Genomic DNA, 19678 nt, shown 5'->3' on the forward strand with positions numbered 1-19678 from the left:
TGGTCTGGTAGCACTTTTTGGAGCCCTCACAAAATGTCTCGCCAGACCAGCGCATGCGCTGGGTCAGGCGAGACCTAAAAAAGGAACGGGGATCACTGGCATGGGGGATGTAATCAAGTACCTGCAACATCACTTCCACAGATGAAATATTGATATGCAGAGGTGGCACCCACCACCATGAATTGGAAGATAATGCTTTAAAAAACTTTTTTTCATTCATCTGACGATTGTGGAAACTTTGAAGTTCAGGAATCCCCCCAAAAAATCATTACAATGGAGAGGCAAAGTGCAGTGGTACAAGAGATGTCCAGCAAGAGAGGAGCACAATGAGTAGAGACAGCAACAGTTCGTTCAGAAACCATGAAAGGAATATACAGGGCAACAAAAAGGGTGGGTTGTAAAAAGAGTTTTAGGGAGAGTCTCGGTTATGCTCTGCCTCTTTCAGAATCCCAGGCGGTGCAACGAATGGCTGATACTTTACTTTTCTACTTGCACAAAAGTATACTAATTCCACAGCATGATAATTAACTGGCAATTCAGATTCAGACAGCCAGAACAAAAGTATTACTGGAGGGAAACAAAGAGGATAAGTGGAATTGAGGAGAGAGGAAAATGGGAGAGGGAGGATGCACACGTTGAAACTCACATGGAGTGGGAGGAACAACTATGCCGAGTGAAAGAGGACATGCAGTGCTGAATGATAATCTCAGACTGAGGATAAGAGAGGAGATGCAAGACATCGTAACAGGCACTCACCATCCAGGAGTTCGAGTGTGACGGTGACATCCACATACTCCCACCAGGACTTCCCGTCTGTGGACACAGGGATCTCCCAGTTGGACCATTTGCATGCCAGATGAATACAGACACAGGCCACGACGGGAGGAGTGTATTGCAGGCTGAAGGTTGTCAGATGCAAGCTTCTCATTGAATGACAGAAGAAAAAGAATCATCTTGTGAGTGCATGCCACATAAAGCAATGGCCAATCCACAAACACTTCATGAGCCACCCACTTTCATCTCTTCAAAGTTTTTAAGGCCTTCTGCCTCATTTCATTCGCTTTATATCCAGCTGACTTATAAACGTATATTTGCACAAATGTAAACACTCATGCATAAAAAATCCACCGTCGCCCTAGTAGGCTTCTCTCTTCTTTCAATACACATACAAACGTCTCTCCTACCCCAGACACAGAGACACACCCGCAAAAATTCAGCCCAAACACTTACACAGACCAGGGCAAATCAAAAACACAGTCATTCCTGTCCTGTCTTGCTGCCCTCAATACAAAAACATATGCAAACACCCCAACCCCACACATAGGTTTGTCCTGTCTACGAAACACATGCAGGATCCCAAAATAAAGGACAGCACAATGGCTGCTACATCATGCACCCCTTTCCCAAATGATTGCAAAAATGCTACTGAACGCCAAAAGTTGTTTCAATGTCAAAGATAGTTTAGGGGTGCGAGTGTGTATTGTACAGAGAGCTTTGAACAGTACCGGAGTTTTTTGGGCGGATGGCGTTATGTAGCGCTTTCTGAATGAATAGTGAAATTCAGATGGGTTACATTTTGGAGACATCAGCTATGCTTTCCCTTTTTACAGTTCTATCATCACAAAGCGGGAATATCTTTTTGGGGACTTTGTTGGGCATGAGGTATGTACTGGTATTTATTATACTGTACTTATACTGTAAATATTCTTCTAGTATTATAACTGCATTTATATAGAGATATTTACGCCTGATGAGGCGCTGCAGCCCTTTTACAGACCGGTACCGCAGGACTCTGTGGGAGTTAATTACTCCCCTTTACCATGTAGATGAGAGCCATGTATTCGCACTCTTTTGCACTGATTATACGGCAACAGGTCTGCTTTAGGGACATGGGAGTGAGTGCAGTGCGAGTAGTAGCAAACAAATGTTTCAGCAAATTCTGCTTTCTTGCCTTGATGTAATATTTAAACAGTGCACTCTGGAAACAGGTGCACAAAAACCATGCTGCAGCTTTAAGAATGTGCCAGAGTGATATTTTCCAATATATGCTCCATTTAGGAAACACCTCCCCATCAGGCAGAAAGCAGTAGAAAGAACTTTTATACCTTCCTCAACAACCATGTTTGCTCTACATAATATCTTAGTGCCCTGTAACAATCAAGTTGGGTAGCAACCTTTCTGCTGCGGTTGTAGGGTGTTGGAAACATGGTAACTAAATGCCTTCATTAATGTGAAAAGCTGCCACTAACTTAGGTGTAAACCCTGGGTTCCTTCTTATGACCAACAGTAAAATCCTAGAAGGTTATCTGATTATGGCCACAAATTAAACTATGACGACTCATAATACATGGGAGCCTCCAATTCTTATTTAAAAGCCCGTTTATAATTTCCTTATTAAACTTGAATTGCGGCATCTCAAGTTCACCTGCAAAAATAAAAACATGAAGCTGCTCAAGTGTAATAAATTATTACAGTTGAGTTATGACATCATGATGCTTGCCAGAACCAGTAGCCAAGGTGAAAGACAGGGCACAGAGCAGTTTTAAAAATAAAAACAGTCTTTTCAGTCTTATGACCTGCTTTTTTAAAATGTGCAGCGATCTGCAGAACGGCGACATTTATGGCAACATATTTATTTTTGGCATATGGCTTATCACAGAAAAGAAAGACTCTCGGTGTGTTAGTATTCATTCTGAGCTATACCCTTTTTTAATGAAATTGATATTAAAGAGGTTTCTGGGAAGGGTGATGGTGGGACCATGTATTACAGTGAATAAATTACCTTCTGCCATTGCTAAAAGGATATTAAGGTCACCCCGGAGTTCCATGTCCTTATAAAGGAACTCAGCCTGCGCCCTCTATATGGTAATGGACTCATCAGTAACTTGGACAATCCCTGGAATGTACGGCAAGAGTACTTTATCCCATATACAACAAACACTTTTACAAACATGGTGGAAAGGAAGCTATGTATGCATAAGCTGCAAATATATATTAATGGGAAATGTAGTAATTTATAATCACAGAGGGAAAAAATAAGTTTACCCATAATGCAATATAAGATACTAAATACTGCATTTCTGTAATAAAATGCCCGTGTGGATAGTGTTCTGTAGGAGTGACTTCTGTCATTTTGTTTATTAAATTTTACCCATCTTTTTTTAATTCAGTGTGAGATTTTTATTATTCAGTTTTTTGACTTTATCACTGTTTTGGTGCTGCATAAATACTTTAAATACAGTCCTAAATTAAGCCAGTCTGCTTTGTGTCAAAGCTACCAGGGGTTTAAGCTCAGGATAACTTAGTGACTTTGTAGGTTTCTGCTTACAATGGTTGTAATTATTTTTTGAGGTGGATAATCACCCACTCCAAATAATAATCCAATTTTTTTTTACAGCAGAATAATGCGCAGCATATTACTCTAGAACATTCTGTGCTGCAAAAACACCACAGCCATAATAATTGAAATGCACTACTGAAAAGGTTTATCGCTTAGGTTATTTTGCTCTGTGTTCACGTTTGGTGTGTGTTGAGGTATCCACAATTCTTTGTTGCTTTTAACTGTGATCTCCCGCAAAACAAATGACTCTGCTTCTGCGCCAATAAACAAAAATTAATAAGGAATGTAGGCTTCCAGCCGATAACATCACAAGTCATTCAGAATGGTTGAAGCACAATTATATTTTTTTAAAGAAAATTTCCAGACTATACAAACGGATGGGGGAACAGTGCACTGTACGATAACCTAGAATTGATAAGCAGCAAAAATAACATTGTCTTGTGAATTTGGACGTTGCTGAAAATGTCCATCATTTAGATTAATTTAGGTGTAAGCTTGAAAAACACATTAGGTGACAACAAACCTCATTTTCAGGATCTAGTAATCCAGTGGACAGTGCCATAGGATAAGAGGTAAACATCTGGACTTCATTAAAGTCCTGCTTCTCATGAAGCTGCGACTCCTTGCATGAAAGACAACTACTTATACACACACTTTATGCCCCCCGGAGTCAATATATATGGGAGCTTCCTAATACAGAGACATTAAATGCTAAATGAAAAGAAAGCTTACACAAAGCACACACACTAAACACACAAACATTTACATTAGTACTATAAACGCAGAATCCGTACACATACACCACTACCACCCAAGTTCTCCAGAAAACCACTACAAAATATCAGGTGCAACATGCTAATAAGTTCTGAAGTAAGAACCTGTTTGTAGCCATGAAGTACGATGTCTGGGCCAAATCTTTACTCGCTGCAGGGAAAAAAGAGAGAGAGTTGTGAGATGCTATCGGAGAAGGAAATCACTGTCTCAAATAACCGCACACTGTAGAGCGGTAGTAAAAAAAAAAAAGATGGGCACTGTTTTAACAGAGATACATTTAGCATCATTACTTCTTCATGCACTGAATGAGAACCAAAACCCTATATGATTTGGAATTTAGAACATGAGGTTTGTCGTTTTTTCTCGATTAAAAAAAAAAAAAAGAGAATACTCTACCTCTAAGGACTGTTGCAGGTGCCTGACAGAAAATTATTGCCAAGGATAGGATGTGCGAGTTGTGTAACAAAGGTGTTCAAGATCTTGACCATGTTATTTTTATTTGTTCTGATTGCACTTTATGCGTCATCGGTTTTTGCAACCACTTTTTGTTAGATTTGGATAACAATCTGTAGAAAAGGCATGTCAGTTTATAAAGTCTCCTCCAAATGAAATGCAATGGTTAAAAAAGTGTAAGGTTTTTACATTTGTATTGAAATTATATTTTTCTTACTTTGTATAGTTTCAAAAATCGGTAAACGGTGTAAAGCCCATGTGGATCTCTGTGAAAACTCAAAATTTCAAACAATAAACAGTTCTATTGCATACTGTAGAAGAACCCCTTGAGCAAAAAGAAGGGATGTGGGACCGGATAATAAAATGGAGGGCATGGGAGCAATGCTGTGAAAGTCTCTCCAGTTCAAAGTATTCATGTTTTCAAAATTGAGGTTTTGGACACTGACGAGTGGAAATCATTCTTCTCTGGGAAGAACATCACTTGCAGTGTAATGCAGCTTTCTTGAGGGGGATTTTGGACTATCAGGAACACTGACCAATTAGAAAGAGAGCCAAGATCCACATAACCAGGAAATGACAAGCATGCCTACAATTATACTCCCACAAACTGCGTAATCCTCGTAGTGTGACAACTGATTTTGTCTGAATGTCCATGGCACCATATCTTTTGTTTCAAACTTTTTTTAGACTTAAGAAACTTCTGCAAAGAGTGTTTGTGTACACATGAACACACTGTAATCTATTAAATAAATGCAGCTTTTGTTAAGCTTATCCAAATAGATTTTCTTGCAAGGTCATTTGAAAAGCCTTGTTCTGGTTTTTAAGAACCCATAATTCTATGTCAGGATCGGGAGGCGAGGATTATGCTCTACTTTCTTTTATCTCCTTTCCAGCAGTTTTCAACAAATAACTCAAAAAAACTATCTTTCCCATGATGTACAGGGCAAAAGTTAACACAGATCATCGAATAAACAGTTCAGGATACCCACCAAGGTAAGCGTCCCCTGGATAACTTCCTCTTTCTTTTCCTGCTCATGCAGTCAAGTCACCTCTTTTTCTTGTTTTCACTGTGGTGTTTTTTCCCTGTATTTATTGTATTATTACAATTGTCGTGGTGTTTTGCCGCTATCGTGTAATGGCCGCAGGAGCGATTTGAATTGCTCCTTTCACGGTTTCCCTGCAAGTCTCAGGCCGCATGAATGTGATAGAAGCTGGAGTCAGCTAGAGGGAGCATAGTGTGCATCTCGTTGCTCTGCTCAGAGAGCGATATCGTCAGTTTCAATGAAGTTGGCAAGCGTGCGCCCGCGGACCTTGTGCCTGAGCTGCCTGGAAGCCTTGACGCCCGTTGTGAGAAAGTGGCTCTTTTGGCATGGTTAGCCCCCACTTTTTGCCTGGTTTGGATGTGATTTTAACTGTAGTGCACAGGTTCCCTGCACCAGTGCTTCTTCCCTAACACATTCCCACAATTGATACTTTTGCCCCCCTGAAAGTCCCTAGTAAATGGTACCCGTTACTACCTAGGGCCTTGGAGCTGAACAGAGTCCCATGGGACCCCCCCTCACTAGGATCATGTCACTGCCCTAGCAGCTTGCATGCCCCAGTGAGGTGAAAAACAACAACGTCGACATGGCTCCCTGCCTGGGTGCCATGCCAGTCTGCACTGCCTGAAGGTATAGGTAAGTCACCCCTCTAGCAGGCCTACCTGCCCTAAGGCAGGGTGCACTATACCACAGGTGAGGGAATATCTGCAAGTGGATATGCACCTACAATACTTAGGTCAATTCTTAAATATTGTAAGTGCCAGGTAAGCCATTAGAAGTACATGGGCTGGGAACTCGACAACTCTAGTTCCACAGCACCATGATGGCTTCACTGAAACCAGGAGCGTTTGGAATCAAACAACTACTTGTAATACATCCACACTGATGCCAGTGTAAGATTTATTACACCATGTACTCAAAGGGCACCTCAGAGGAGCCCCCTGAAAACCTAAGGACCTTGGTGTGGGCACTGACTGGCTTTAGGCAGCCTGCCACATACATGTTTTTAAACCCCTGGTTGGAGAGCCTCTGCTCCCTGGGACCAGAAACAATGCACATCCTGGGCAGAGGTGCCACACCTCCTCCTCCAGGATGGGCCAGTGCTCGAAGCAGACGCTTCAAAGGCCTTTGTAATGAGGCCCCCAGCCTCTGCAGCTAGCAGCAGATGGCAGCCCCAGGTTTACACCCCCACTTTGGGAGGGAACTCAAGTGGGAAAACCTATAAGAGTAGGAGGTGTGGCCACCTCTGCCAACTACACCCCCAAGGTGGAGGAGGCGAGGTGAAGCACATATTTCAGTCCCCACCATCTTCAAGATGGTGAGACCCATCCAATCAGGGCTAGGGCTATTCTCCCTCCCACAGGAGGATGGCATAATTGAGGGTGTAGTCACCCCAAGAAAGAAGACATCTCTGCAGAGAGGACTGAAGACAACTGCCTTGGCCACAGCCCTACCGGCCTGTCTCCAGCTTCGACGACCCAGCGACCTGTCTTGCAGCCAGTGACCTCTGAAAACCCTTTGATAAAGGCTCCAATCTCCACAGGACAGCTGCCTTGTCTAGAAGAAACCAACTACAAGGACTCCGGATCCAGGCGGATCTACGTCTCTCGCCCACTCTGCACCCAATGCCCACGGTGCGAGTCGCTCACATGTCCAGTGAAGTCGCCCTAGTGATCCTGACCTCAAATCCAGCGTTGGTTGACCTCCACGACGGAGCCTCCACGTGAATCCAAAGGCTCACCCCGACGGTGACCGGCTTCGGGAAGAAGGCTCCGACGTTGAGAAGCACCACTGCACCCGGAGCCCCTGGTGAGCTGAACAGACGGTGCTCCTATGACACTCTATATCTCTACATACCTCTACTGTCATTAGTCTCCCTCCTGCAACCTCCGGTGTGGCGCCTGCAGCCTGTTTGTTGAAACTAGAATCCTCATTAAAAAGAATTGGGTGCCTGATGCTGAAATTGCACCCTGCACATGGCCAGCTCTATGCCGCTGGTGGTGTATGTTTGGTGCTGCTTTGTGGACCCGCCCTGTACTGGTCCTAACCCCCAAAGCTTGGCCCCTGCAACCGATTTACCTATCTGCAAGCAGTGTGGCTACGAGCACACCCAGGCTCCATTGAAACACATTGGGCCGAACTCTGATTTTGTCCCCTGCACCCAGGTGCCCCTGGTGGTGTAATTTTTGTACTCACCTGGCCCTTGCCCCTTGCTTACCTTTTGTCCCGAAGACTGGATTTGTAAGTGTTGTACTTACCTGTTAAACTGCATTAAGGTGTTCCTCCGTAGGATAACATTGAACTGTTCAGAAATTACACTGTCAACTTTTTAAAGTGTAAAGTATTTTCAGTTAAAAACATAGCTTATTAAAAAGATCTTGGTCTTAAAATAAGATACAAAAAAAGAAAACATTTCTAAAATTGATGTGGATCTCCTTTTTGAGTTGTGTGTCCATTATTGGTCAATGTTGTGCAATATATATCTTACACTCCTCTGTGTTAAGCCCAAGGCCCACACTACCACTAATAGAGCCCTTTTGGTTTTACATTGAGCCCTGTACACTTTTGGGGAACCCCTGGACTCTGTGCACGGTTTAGCACCTAGTGACCTACCATATACAGAGCCAGTTTCCTACACCTGTGTTACACGGGTCGGTACGACAGTAAAACAAAGCAGCCGGACGCCAGTGTGTGCAAGCGGGTCTGTATTCCCTGATTAGCGCATCCTATGCACCTTCGCCGGTGCTTTCCAGCACCCCCCCCCCCCCACTCCTCCCGGCTGGTTAGGAGTCAGGCCCAGGTGCTGCGACACCCAGTAACAATAGGGCGAGTCGGCCCCAGGACAATAGCCAGTGTTTTTTTAGCGCTCAGCATGACAAAAATGTACAGGCTGTTGCAATAGCCAAACTGTAGAGCCTCAGGCTTTCAAAATACCCTAAGGAACCATATCTCAGCCCGAGGGGCTACATGTAAGTGTGCCGATCCTACTGCCTGAAATATTCTATTACTGGGACTTAATTGGTTGGTACTATGGAGAAGGATTATGCAGGAGGTGTCCATGCAGGTCCTCCCTCTTGACGAGTTCTGTGAGGCAGTGGATGCTTCTATCCAACAGGTGGTTGCCGCAGCCATGGGGCCCTTTGAATGCCGCCTCATGGAGATGACATATGCCTGTTCTGACACCCAGTCTAATAGGAGGCTCTTCCCTCCCTTAAGCGTGTGCCCAAGCGTAAAACCGATCATGGTATGGACTTGTGAGCATTTGAGAGCCTAAAAAAGATTTTTCTGGTTTGCCCAACCTCGAGCACACCTGATGCCTTGGCGGACAAGGGTGATTTATCACCCCCTCACTGTCTGGACGCAGAAGCGGATGACTCCCACGGTGAGTCCAAAGATGATGGTGGTCCCTCTCGGACCTGGCACCCTTCACTGACCCCAGCTCTCTCGAAGCCATTCAATGACGCAGAGGACTCCTCTGACATGTTGGTCTCCAAGGACATTTTACACGCCCGCTTGGCGGAGTGGGCCCCTTCCACTAAGGTCTCCATGTTTGTGGCAGTGTGACCCAGAAAGCCATTGGAAAAGGAAGTCAGGGCATGCCTTAGAGCGGAATACCCCTTCCCCACCCTCTCGGACAAGGTGGCGGTGACTGCAGAGATCAATACGCCTATGGCCACCTTTTTGCAAAAATATATTAGAGACCCAAAAAAGGGCATTAATTGATCATGGAAGTCCTGCTAGGACTAACTTCTGGACGTTTGTGGCCTAGTCAAAAAAATTGCTGACCTGGCAGAGGAGGCCATGGTCTCCAATTCCTCACTGTACCCGGAGTCTATTTTGGGCTTTGGCTTCCTCAGAGACAGGCGCAGTAGCATAAGGCAGGCGCAGTATCATAAGGCGGGCTGTTTGGGGAGCCTTTTATTAAGGAGCCAAGCAAATTAGTTTCTACGGTCACCTCCTTAGATAAGGCACAAACCTCCATGAAGAAAATCTGTCATCCCCAGAATTTCTGTCAGGCTGGTTGTGGCAGAGGGCACTCCACTGGCCGCTTTTGCACCCAAGGTCCTCCTAGAGGCTTTAAAAACTAGCAAGATGCCTCCAGACAGGGAGAATTCTTCCAGACATGGACAGATCACCCCGGATGCAGCTCCAGAGGCACTTCCAGAGGGCAGTTCAGGACTCAACAGTGAGAGCTTGCCTGTCCCCCAACTCAAGGCAGGAGGCCAGTAGCGCTAGTCGAACACAATGGGGAATGGATTACTTACGATGCATGGGTCCTACAGACCACCAGAGGGTTTCACATAGAGTTTTACTGGACCCCTGTCCAAGACTTCCGCCCTTGTTGCTGATTTTTGCAGGGGATCAGGCCGCCCTAATAGACGTGGAGGTGGCGGATCTGATGAAAGAAGGAGCGATTTCACTTCCATCCATGGGGGTTCCTAAACCACCTTTTCTGGTGGACAAGGCAGACGGGGGCAACGCCCTGTAATCAATTTAAAGAAGTTCAACAGGTGGTTGATCTACCAACATTTCAAGATGGAAGGTATCTGCATGATCTCCTTCGTCCTCACGACTGGATGGTATGTTTGGACTTAAAGGACGCATACCTGGCAGTCCCTATATTCCCCTTCTCCGCTGTTTCCTCCAGTTCAGGTGGAGAGATCCGGTATACAAGTTCACACTGCTCCCTTTCGGACTCTCCTCAGCTCCCTGGTGTTTCACCAAGGTCCTCAAACCAGTGGTGGAATCCCTCAGGGTACGAGGTTTCAAACTCATAATTTATCTCAACTACCTTTTTCTCTTGTACCAGTGACCGTCACTGGATTTACTGCTGAGTTTAGGATTTGTGGTCAAAGAGAAAAAGTGTCTTCTGGTCCTGGGCAAACAGACAACCTTCCTTGACTTTGTCATAGATTCGGTGCAGAAGCCTTCCCTCTTGAAAAGTATCCAAGATTCGTAGCGAGTTGAGGTGGACGCTGGCCAGACCCACAACATCTCTCCGGCAAGAAGCCAGGGTGGTGGGTCTCCTGCCTTCCTGGATCCAAGCAATCTTCCCAGGCCCCCTCCATTACAGCCTCAAGGCCTTCCATCACCAAAATGGCCTGCAATACTTAGAACGAGCCCCGCTTACAGAAGAGGTAAAGATGGAGATGAGACAGTAGCTGTGCCACTTGAAAGCGTGGAACAGACTGGCTATATCTGGTTAAGATCCGGATATGATTATAGAAATCCAACGTCAGCAAATCCAGTTGGGAGTGCTCGCTGCAGGGACTCCTTTACAGGAGGAAAATGGTCCGCACACAAACAACAAGTCCACATCAATTGCTTGGAGCTGATGGGATGGTCACTCACAATAAAGTGCTGAACGAAGGACAAGGCCAACTGCAGGGTCCTCCTCAAGATGGACAACGTGTCAGCGGTTTGCTACATAAACCATCTCAGGGGTACCAAATCCGAAGTACAGTCAGATCTAGCCAAGGGGTTCTGGACCTTCTGCCTAGCTCATAACATCTCAGTGATGGCGGAATTCATCCCTGGGGCGCCAAAGCGGATTGGTTCTCTCCAGGGAATGGTCAGACATGAGCCTGTGGCACCTAAATCCATTGACTTTTCAGAGATGGAACACTCTTTGGGGTCCACTCTTTGCTTCCTGGTACTTCAGTTGTAAGTCAGACTCCCCACCATCAGCTGCTTTCATCCAGGATTGGTCCCGGGAGACAGGTTGTGCTTTTCCCATGATTAGGAGGCTTACAACGCAGGTTCGCAGACAGAAGGCGACAAGTGGTTTTGATCACTCCCTAATGGCAGTCTCAAGTATTGTTTCCAGTTTTTCTGGAACTTTCCTAGAATTCTCCAATCCGTCTACCCCCCAGTCAGGAGAACCTTCGAGATCCCCTTGGCCATTACCACCCATAAGTCCTTCAAGGGCGAATGTCACTCATTACCAGGCGGATTTTAGGCAACACTGGAGACTCCCTGGCCTTTCACAGGAGGCTTAAAGTAGATTGGCAGCAGCCTAGGCAGAAGGCATAAACAAGCTTTACAGGTAAGCATGGGCCAGATGGGTTGGTTGGTGTCTTCAAAACGATTAGGATCCCATAGAGTGCGAAATGGTTCACATCATGAATTTCTTGGCATCCTTAGCATCCTAAGGCTTTGCGTCTCGTACGATCAACTCTTACAGAGCAGCCATTTCGACATGTCACTTTCCCTCTCAAGGTGCCCCGGTGGGCAATCATCCGTTGGTCTGTAAGTTGATGAGGGATCCATTTGGCACTCCCTCCAGAACCCAGGTATTCCACACTATGGGATGTTAACAAGACCGTATACCTCTTTCGTTCTTGGCAGTCGAACAAATATTGGTTGCCACGAATTGTCGGCAAAACTTGCCATGCTGCTGTACCTGATATCATAGTAGGAGAGTGTCTGATATGTGAGCTTTGGATATCTCTGGATGGGTGTTGACTTCCCATGGGGTCACCTTCCATATCTCAGGCACAAAGTCTAATTCTAAAGTGGTGTCCTACCCTGTTTTTGATAAGAATCCTAAGTTGTGTGTGGTTCATTGCCTTAAGGCTTATGAAGGCAATACGGAGGAATCCCGCCCTCCAGGTGAGCGTCAACTGATAATAGCTCTCAGGAAAACTTTCAAAGCGGTCACTACTCCCACCATAGCTCGTTGGGTCCAATGGGTCATGCAATAAGCAGGCATTGACGTCTCGTAATTTGGAGCCCATTCAGTTAAGGTGCAATGGTCTCTAAGGCTTTCTCCTTAGGGGCTCGCCTTGAAAACATTATTAAAACTGTCGACTGGTCTTCTAGCTTTATGTTTAAAAGGTTAGATTTTAAGCCAGTCTATATGGCATCGTTGGCGGTAGATAAACTTTGAACGAGCACAATCCTCGGCTCCAGTTCCGACATAGAATGACAAATTTCCTAGATATGAAGGAAAGTTTCAATTCTATTAAGGACACGGAGGCAAGGATTATTCCTGCCCAAGGTTCCTGAGACTTTTCCCTTTTCCCCACCCGGATGTATGTAAATAAAGGGCCTTCTTGGGCAGCATGATACCTGTCTGTCGTATGGCATTACGAATTAATTAATATTTTCTTCTCATTGAAGAATGTGCCCTGTTACACTTGTGTAGGTCATTATGGCATGTTGGGTTGGCATATTTATATCAATTAGTATTTATCTCACGTTTGATTTTCTGTATTTATCAGCTTCATCCTGATCAGGAAGGTTCAGATTCATTCTTCTTGTTCTGGATTCTTTCAGGTTAAGAGGGTTCTAAAGTGGATTAATGGAAAAAGATGGAATGGAGCCTGTCGCAGTCAAGAAATAGGAGGTTATCCAGGGGACGCTTACCTTTGTGGATATCCTGGACTGTTGATTGGATGATCTGTGTTAACCTTTGCCCTGTGCATCATGGGAAAGATAGGTTTTTTTTAGTTATTTTTTTTAAACTGCTGGAAAGGAAATAAAAGAAAGTAGAGCACAATCCTCGCCTCCTTGTGTCCTTAATAGAATAGAGCTTTCCTTCATGCCTACTAGGACATTTTTCATTCTGTGCTGCAAATTCACAGCACAAACTGAATAGATGATGTATCTGCAGATTTCTAAGTTCAGGACCTAAAGCACTAGGCGCCCAGAGACAAATGTAATCGGGAAAGCATTTCAGCAGCAAACTGTAGAGGAACATAGGTGTTTGGAGTTACATCTGATCGGCCTTAGGTTGCTGCCTTTTTTAATGTAGGGGTGGGCTTAACGCGCATTATTCTGTGTAGCGTAATTATGTGGAATTTCCTGAGAATTCCGCAAGATTACATGGAATTCCATGAGAAGAGTAATTCTGTGTTTAGCGCTACTTCTCAGGGGTAAAATTCTTCCTTGCATACAAACTGGACGCATGGATGCATTTTGCACTAAGAAATAGCACTAAATGCAACAGAACATGAATATCGACCACAAGCAGCTGCTGACGCTCACCAAATGTGCTCTTTAGGTAGGATTTTCCACCAACTTGCACTTGGCATTTAGTGCTATTTTCTTATTGTACCTTTTCATCCAAAAGGGATGCGAGGATGCATTTTGTGCTAAGGAATAGCGTTAAACGCAGCAGAACAGGAAGAGTGAACATGAGTGGGCGCTCGCTTAAGGTGCTCTCACCGTAGGATTCTCCCCAAAGTACCCTTTAAGTACATGAGCCAGAGTATTCACGTTATTATCAGTAATTCTGCATCAAAGAATAACAAGGAATTACCAAAATTACTCCAACGTAATTGCGAGTCTGCCCAGGCCTAGTTTAAAGGCATTACAGAGAAATTCTCAGTGGCGTTCAAAGGACAGGGCTATCCTTTCAACAAAGCAGAGGTGTTAAGCTGATAAATACCAAGGGTACTTGTGCACTGCTCACAGAAAACCTCAAAATCACTTGAGAAATTATATGGCTTTCTGTATTCAAATTTCAAGCACAGAGCTCTGTCCCATAGTTCACCTCTCCAACAAACAGTTCCAAACACAATGCCGTGGGTCGTACAATGTTCACTCACAAGCCCCTGAATTCCTGCCTCGTACATAAAAGTTCCAGCAACCCAAGACAGACTATACAGTGAACCCTTGCCCTACCACTCAAATCCTTGATCTAACAAACATTTATACAGTGATACTCTGGACCTTCCAGCCACTTCCCCTTTCCTTGAAAAATATTCCTAGCACTCAAAGGGCATAGACCATACAATGATCTATTGTCCATGCACCTCACTTTTCTTTGGGTGAGGCCTCACATTGAAAGGGCAAACGTTTTCCAGGGATACTGTCTTTATCATTATTTCCTTCTTCTTACAGACAGGCCTAGCATGCAAAAGGTGAAAGTTTTACAGTGATACGTGGATCTTGAACCTCATTTTCACATCTCTGATGAGCTTTAGAGATACACATACACCTGCCAGCCACTTCACCCCTTACAGATGGGCACTGCATCATGGCACAAAAGGCATTCTGCGACAATCTGCCCTGCCACTCACACAACTCCTCTTACTGAGCCCCAGTATCATACAAGCACGGGCTTCGCAGAGACACTGACTCTGGGCATCACTTCCCATTATCTTACAGACAAGGTGAACACTCAAAGAGCACTGGCCTCATAGTCATACACTCCTTTGCTCAGTGGTTCCCTCTTAAAGGTAGGCCTGGCAAATTTGAGATCAAAAGTCCAATTGTGGCCCTCTCTCCTTGCCCTCACCTACAGACGGGTCCAGTACTGAAGGGCACTGGCTGTATCGACAATGAGAATGTAGTCCCACACCCACTTTACACCTCTGGGGAACAGTTCCTAGTTTTTCCTTACCTCTTACAAGTTGTGTGCACTTGACCACGTGCGTATGAGGATGATCAATCGTAATCTCGAACCCTGAAAAACAATAACACACACAGAGGCGTGAGATCACCCTAGTTATTCAAGAGCTTAACACATCATCCTGCTCTATTAGGTAAAGCACCCATTTGATAACTGCATCCAGCAACTCAGTTATAAGAGGCTCCATGACCTGTCATGAACATGATTTAATGTACTGCATGCTCGCTCACAAGGGACCCACGGTTCATCAAATACTCACTGACCATTAATGTACTGTTTCTCAGGCCTGAGAAAGGCCATCACATTGCAATACACTGCAAAATAAACTAGACTTACATAACCATCATGCACCAATGAAAAATGCACTCCATGACTCAACAGCTCAGAAGTCCCATGACCACTGCCTGACTGTGAAATAAAAGCATGCCACATCTCAACAGACTGAGTCCTTAATCATCACCTGTTTGCAAAGATCTGCACAATTCACCTCAATGCTTCATTTCTACACTATTATTTGCCTGTAAATAACCATCCAGGCTTCCTGTGTGTCCTGGCCCGCCCCAAGAGACCCTAGGTTATCACTTACCAGCAAATAACTGTCCCACGCCACCTGAATTATAATGCCTTCCACTATCCATGCCTCACGATAAGTATGGATCCCTAAACCACAGAGCCAGAGCACTTGTATTTAGTCTGTCAGAACAACTTCATCTCGCTAAGCACCTCTTAAAAGCTGTGCATAAACTGACCAGCGGTTTGTTTGAAAGCCCAAGAACTCATTTTAGAAAACCTGGACTTAACCTAGGTGTTTATATTCAGGACCGCACTGTTTGCAAAGCGACCAGCCATTTAGCACAAATGAACTATTGCTTCAACGTAAGACACACACATTTTTTTAAGGATGGTGCTCCTGTTACAAAAAAGAGGCAGTGGCTGCATAGCTGTGGAAGATCTCCCACAGGCCACTACATGCCTGAGCAGGGAGAGTCACTGTCTTGCTTTCTACTGGCTGATTTGTGATACTTTCAGGCAGGGAGTTCTCTCCTTCCTGCACATATCCTGTAGAAACATTCAGCAAAGAGGAACCAGCTATCTCTAAGCACCTTATTTGGCCACATTGAGAGCTAGATTTAGAAACCCGGAAGACAGGGGCTCTATCCTATCAACCTATCCTATGCTTTTTTTATACTATAAATGCTAGAAAACAAAAACAAAACATGAAGGAAAATAACACTGGATGAGCCACGCACACCAGACAGAAGAAATTGAGCTCAATCCATTTTAGCATACATAGGGGAATGGCGCTAATTTTAATCAATTTGCAAAATATCATGACTATTGGTGTTTCTAGCCTGCTGGAGTGCATTCCTTGTTGGGTATCAAAAGAGTGATGAACATACCAAAAGGCCTGACCTAGTAACTGTGCCAGGTAAAGGGAAGGAACAAAAGGGGTGTCCCCAGACATAGCAGTGGGCAGCACCACCTCTTAAGAAAAGCTTTTGTCCCTGGCACTTGTTCGCTTGAATCTCTAACCGTCATGTCTGAGAATAAATGCACCTCACAACAAAACAGCAGAAGGGACACAAAGCCATCAGCTGTCTGTGAATAACCACATCTCTCGCCTTAAAAGCCTGATTTCATAGCCATCTCCTCCGAGTGAACAACCCAAGGCTCGCAGAGCCGATGCCATCAGCTCTAATTAAAAACCTGTATCTTGCATCTCATGAACTTGAGAGTCTTAAACTGTCACCTTTCAGAGAAAACTGCAACTCACTCCACAGCAACACAGGAGTCTTGTGCTATCACCTTCATTTATTTATTTTATTTTAGCGATTTCTAGTGCGCCTGGTGACCCAAGGGCATCCCCGCGCTATGTGACTTGAAATCCTGTTGAGGGGGAAGAGAGGGAGGGGAGAGCAACAGAAGGAATTTATTTAGGAAACAGGTGAGTCTTTAGTTTCTTGCGGAAAACCAGGTAGTTGGGTTCTAGTCTGAGGGAGCGAGGGAGGGCGTTCCAGCCCTTAGCCGCTTGAACGGAGAATTGTCGACCTCCTGTACGGGTTCTTTTGAATCTAGGGGTGCTGGCTAGGTTCTCATTCTGCGATCGTAGGGATCTGGTTGCTGTGTAGGGAGTGATCATTTTACTAAGAATCGCTGGACCAGATCCGTTGAACAACTTGTGTGTTGTACACATCGCTTTGAATTGCACCCTTTGGCGCACAGGGAGCCACTGCAGGGCTTTGAGGGCCGGCTTGGCGGACGTTCTGGAAGGGGTGTTAGTAAGCATGCGTGCCGCCGCGTTCTGTGTCCGCTGGAGTTTCGTGATGGTGGACTCGGGGGCTCCCAGATAAACCAGGTTGCTGTAGTCCAAGCGGGACAGCACTAGTCCCTGGATGAGTAGCTTCCTGGAAGTAGGTGGCAGTAAGGGCAGGATTTTACGGGTCGTGCGCATGAGCCCGAAGCAGGTGCCCGAGGTTTTAGTTGCTTGAGTTTTCATCGTGAGCTGTGGTTCGAGCCACACCCAGAGTGTCTTGATTTCACGTTTTGGGGGGGGGGATTTCTCCGAACACATCGGGCCAGAGTGTTGGAGGGATGGTCGTCCATTGCTTTCCTAGTAGCATCACTTCCGTCTTTGTCCCATTCAGTTTTAGTGATGAGTTATTCATCCAGTTATGAATTCCTATGAGGCAGTTAGTCAGATTTTCTGGATGGTCAATCAGCTGGGACAAGGAGACGACTAGTTGGGTATCGTCAGCGTAGCTCACCATTTTTATGTTAAATGGTGTTACCACGTCCTCGAGTGGGGCCATATAGACATTAAAAAGCGTCGGGCTCAGGGAGGAGCCCTGGGGGACGCCGCTTGTGAGTGGGAGGGTGGATGAATGATGATTGTCGTCCCACACTTGGAAAGTGCGCCCTGTAAGGAAGGATTCAATCCATATGATTGCTGTCCCGGTAAGTCCTGCATCGGCCAGTCTATGCAGAAGGATACGGTGGTTGACCGTGTCGAAGGCTGCGCTCAGATCCAGGAGGATCACTGCCACTGATCCTCCTGAATCCAGTATGCCCCTTGCCTCCTCGATGACTGCGAGGAGTGCAGTGTCTGTTCCATGGCCCGGGCGAAATCCGGTTTGGGATTGTCGAAGCACGTTGTTGGTTTCAAGGAACTGGGATAATTGGGTATTTACCAGTTTCTCAGTGACTTTGCTGATACCAGGGAGTAGAGATATTGGTCTGAAGTTAGACAGGTCCGATGGGTCTAGCTGAGGTTTTTTTAAGAGTGCTTTAACCACAGCACTCTTCCAGCTGTCGGGGAAGGTTCCGTGGGCAAACGAGCTGTTGATGAGATCCGTAACAGTAGGTACGATTACTGAGGCAACGGTCTTGAGGAACCTGATTGGTGCTGGGTCCAAGGGAGACCCACTTTTCATTTTCGTTAGGGTTCGCTCAACCTCTAGGGGGGTGACTGGTCGGAATGTTGGTAAAGTGGGGCGTAGGTTACTTTCAGCCTGGTCGAGGAGTATACGGCTTTCCGTGTGGCTGGGGGGTCCGGGGGGTGGGAGGGAGACCAGGATGCGGGTGATTTTATCGTTGAAGAAGTTCGCTAGCTCATTGCTTCTGTCAACTTTAGGGGTGTTAGAGGGGGAAGTGATGGGGACCTTGGTCAGCTCCTTTACGATTAAAAAGGATTCTCGGGCTGAGTTAGATGCTTCTTGTATCCGCGTATCATAGTATGAGGCTTTGGCTAGTTTGATGGCCTCTTTATAGAGTTTGACCGTAGACTGGTAGGCCTCTTTGTTGGCGTGTCGCCAGTTTTTTCTCCAGAGCCGTTCGGCTTTTTTACAATTTTTACGGTGTATTCTGAGATCCGCGGTATACCATGGTGCAGAGCCAGGTTTACCGTTTTTGTCTTCCCTGGTTCTAAGTGGGAGTACTAAGTCTAGGGAGGAGGTGATCCAGTCCCTGAATCTTCTGTCTGCCGTGGCCGGGTCTTCTGCGTGTGCAGGGGTGGTTCTTTCAAGGGTCTTAGCCCATTCTTCCGTGGGGAGTCTGGACCAGGTCCTGTCCTTACTGTAGGTGGGAGGTATTCGGTGTTTCCTGAAGATTCCAGGTAATTGGAAGGGGACAAGGAAGTGGTCTGTCCAAGGGAGGGGAAGGGCCTCCTTCGCTAGCATCGAGGGAGAGCTGGTAAACACCGGGTCCAATAGATGGCCCTTGATGTGGGTGGCTCCGGAGTTTAGTAGGCGGATGTCGAGAGCCGCTAGGTCTTGGATCAGATCATTGGCTACCGAGTCTGCCGGGTCTTCTAGATGGATGTTCAGGTCCCCGACTATCATAAAGTTTGATAGGGAATGGGCCTGGGTTGCAACTAAGTCTAGAAGAGAACAGGCGAAGGGACCTGGGAAGCCGGGGGGGCGGTAAACAAGAAGTCCTGTTAGTGAATTGGTTGGGTTAAGTTTAAAGGTGAAATGCAGACTTTCTGCGTCGGTAATCTGCGCATCGTGGGTTTTGCAGTGGAGATGTTCTCGATGGATGATGGCTACACCGCCACCTCTGCCTAGAGGGCGGGGTAGGGACTGAATACAGTAGCCCCGTGGTGTTGCTAGAACCATATCTGATTGAGAGTGTGGACCGAGCCACGTTTCCGTGAGGAAGAGTATATCTATCTCCTGATCTTCTAGGAGATGGGTAATCTGTGTCGCATGTTTCGGA

At 45.8% G+C, this 19678-nt stretch overlaps 1 protein-coding gene across 3 annotated transcripts in view; it reads right to left on the reverse strand.

The window, feature by feature from the left end:
• CCNT1 (cyclin T1) overlaps positions 1-19678 on the reverse strand; it is a 56358-nt gene that overhangs the window by 24438 nt on the left and 12242 nt on the right. For 2 of the 3 annotated variants that reach the window (XM_085600392.1, XM_085600390.1), the window contains exons 5-8: positions 14957-15019; positions 12976-13026; positions 4219-4264; positions 757-920 (exon numbers count right to left, since the gene is read on the reverse strand). In XM_085600392.1, the coding sequence (XP_085456518.1) occupies positions 757-920; positions 4219-4264; positions 12976-13026; positions 14957-15019 (324 nt within the window). The remainder of the gene's footprint in view (positions 1-756; positions 921-4218; positions 4265-12975; positions 13027-14956; positions 15020-19678) is intronic. The other variant, XM_085600391.1, reaches the window with a different exon arrangement.

Source organism: Triturus cristatus, chromosome 4_2 (assembly GCF_964204655.1).
Source record: "Triturus cristatus chromosome 4_2, aTriCri1.1, whole genome shotgun sequence".
Taxonomy (NCBI): domain Eukaryota; kingdom Metazoa; phylum Chordata; class Amphibia; order Caudata; family Salamandridae; genus Triturus; species Triturus cristatus.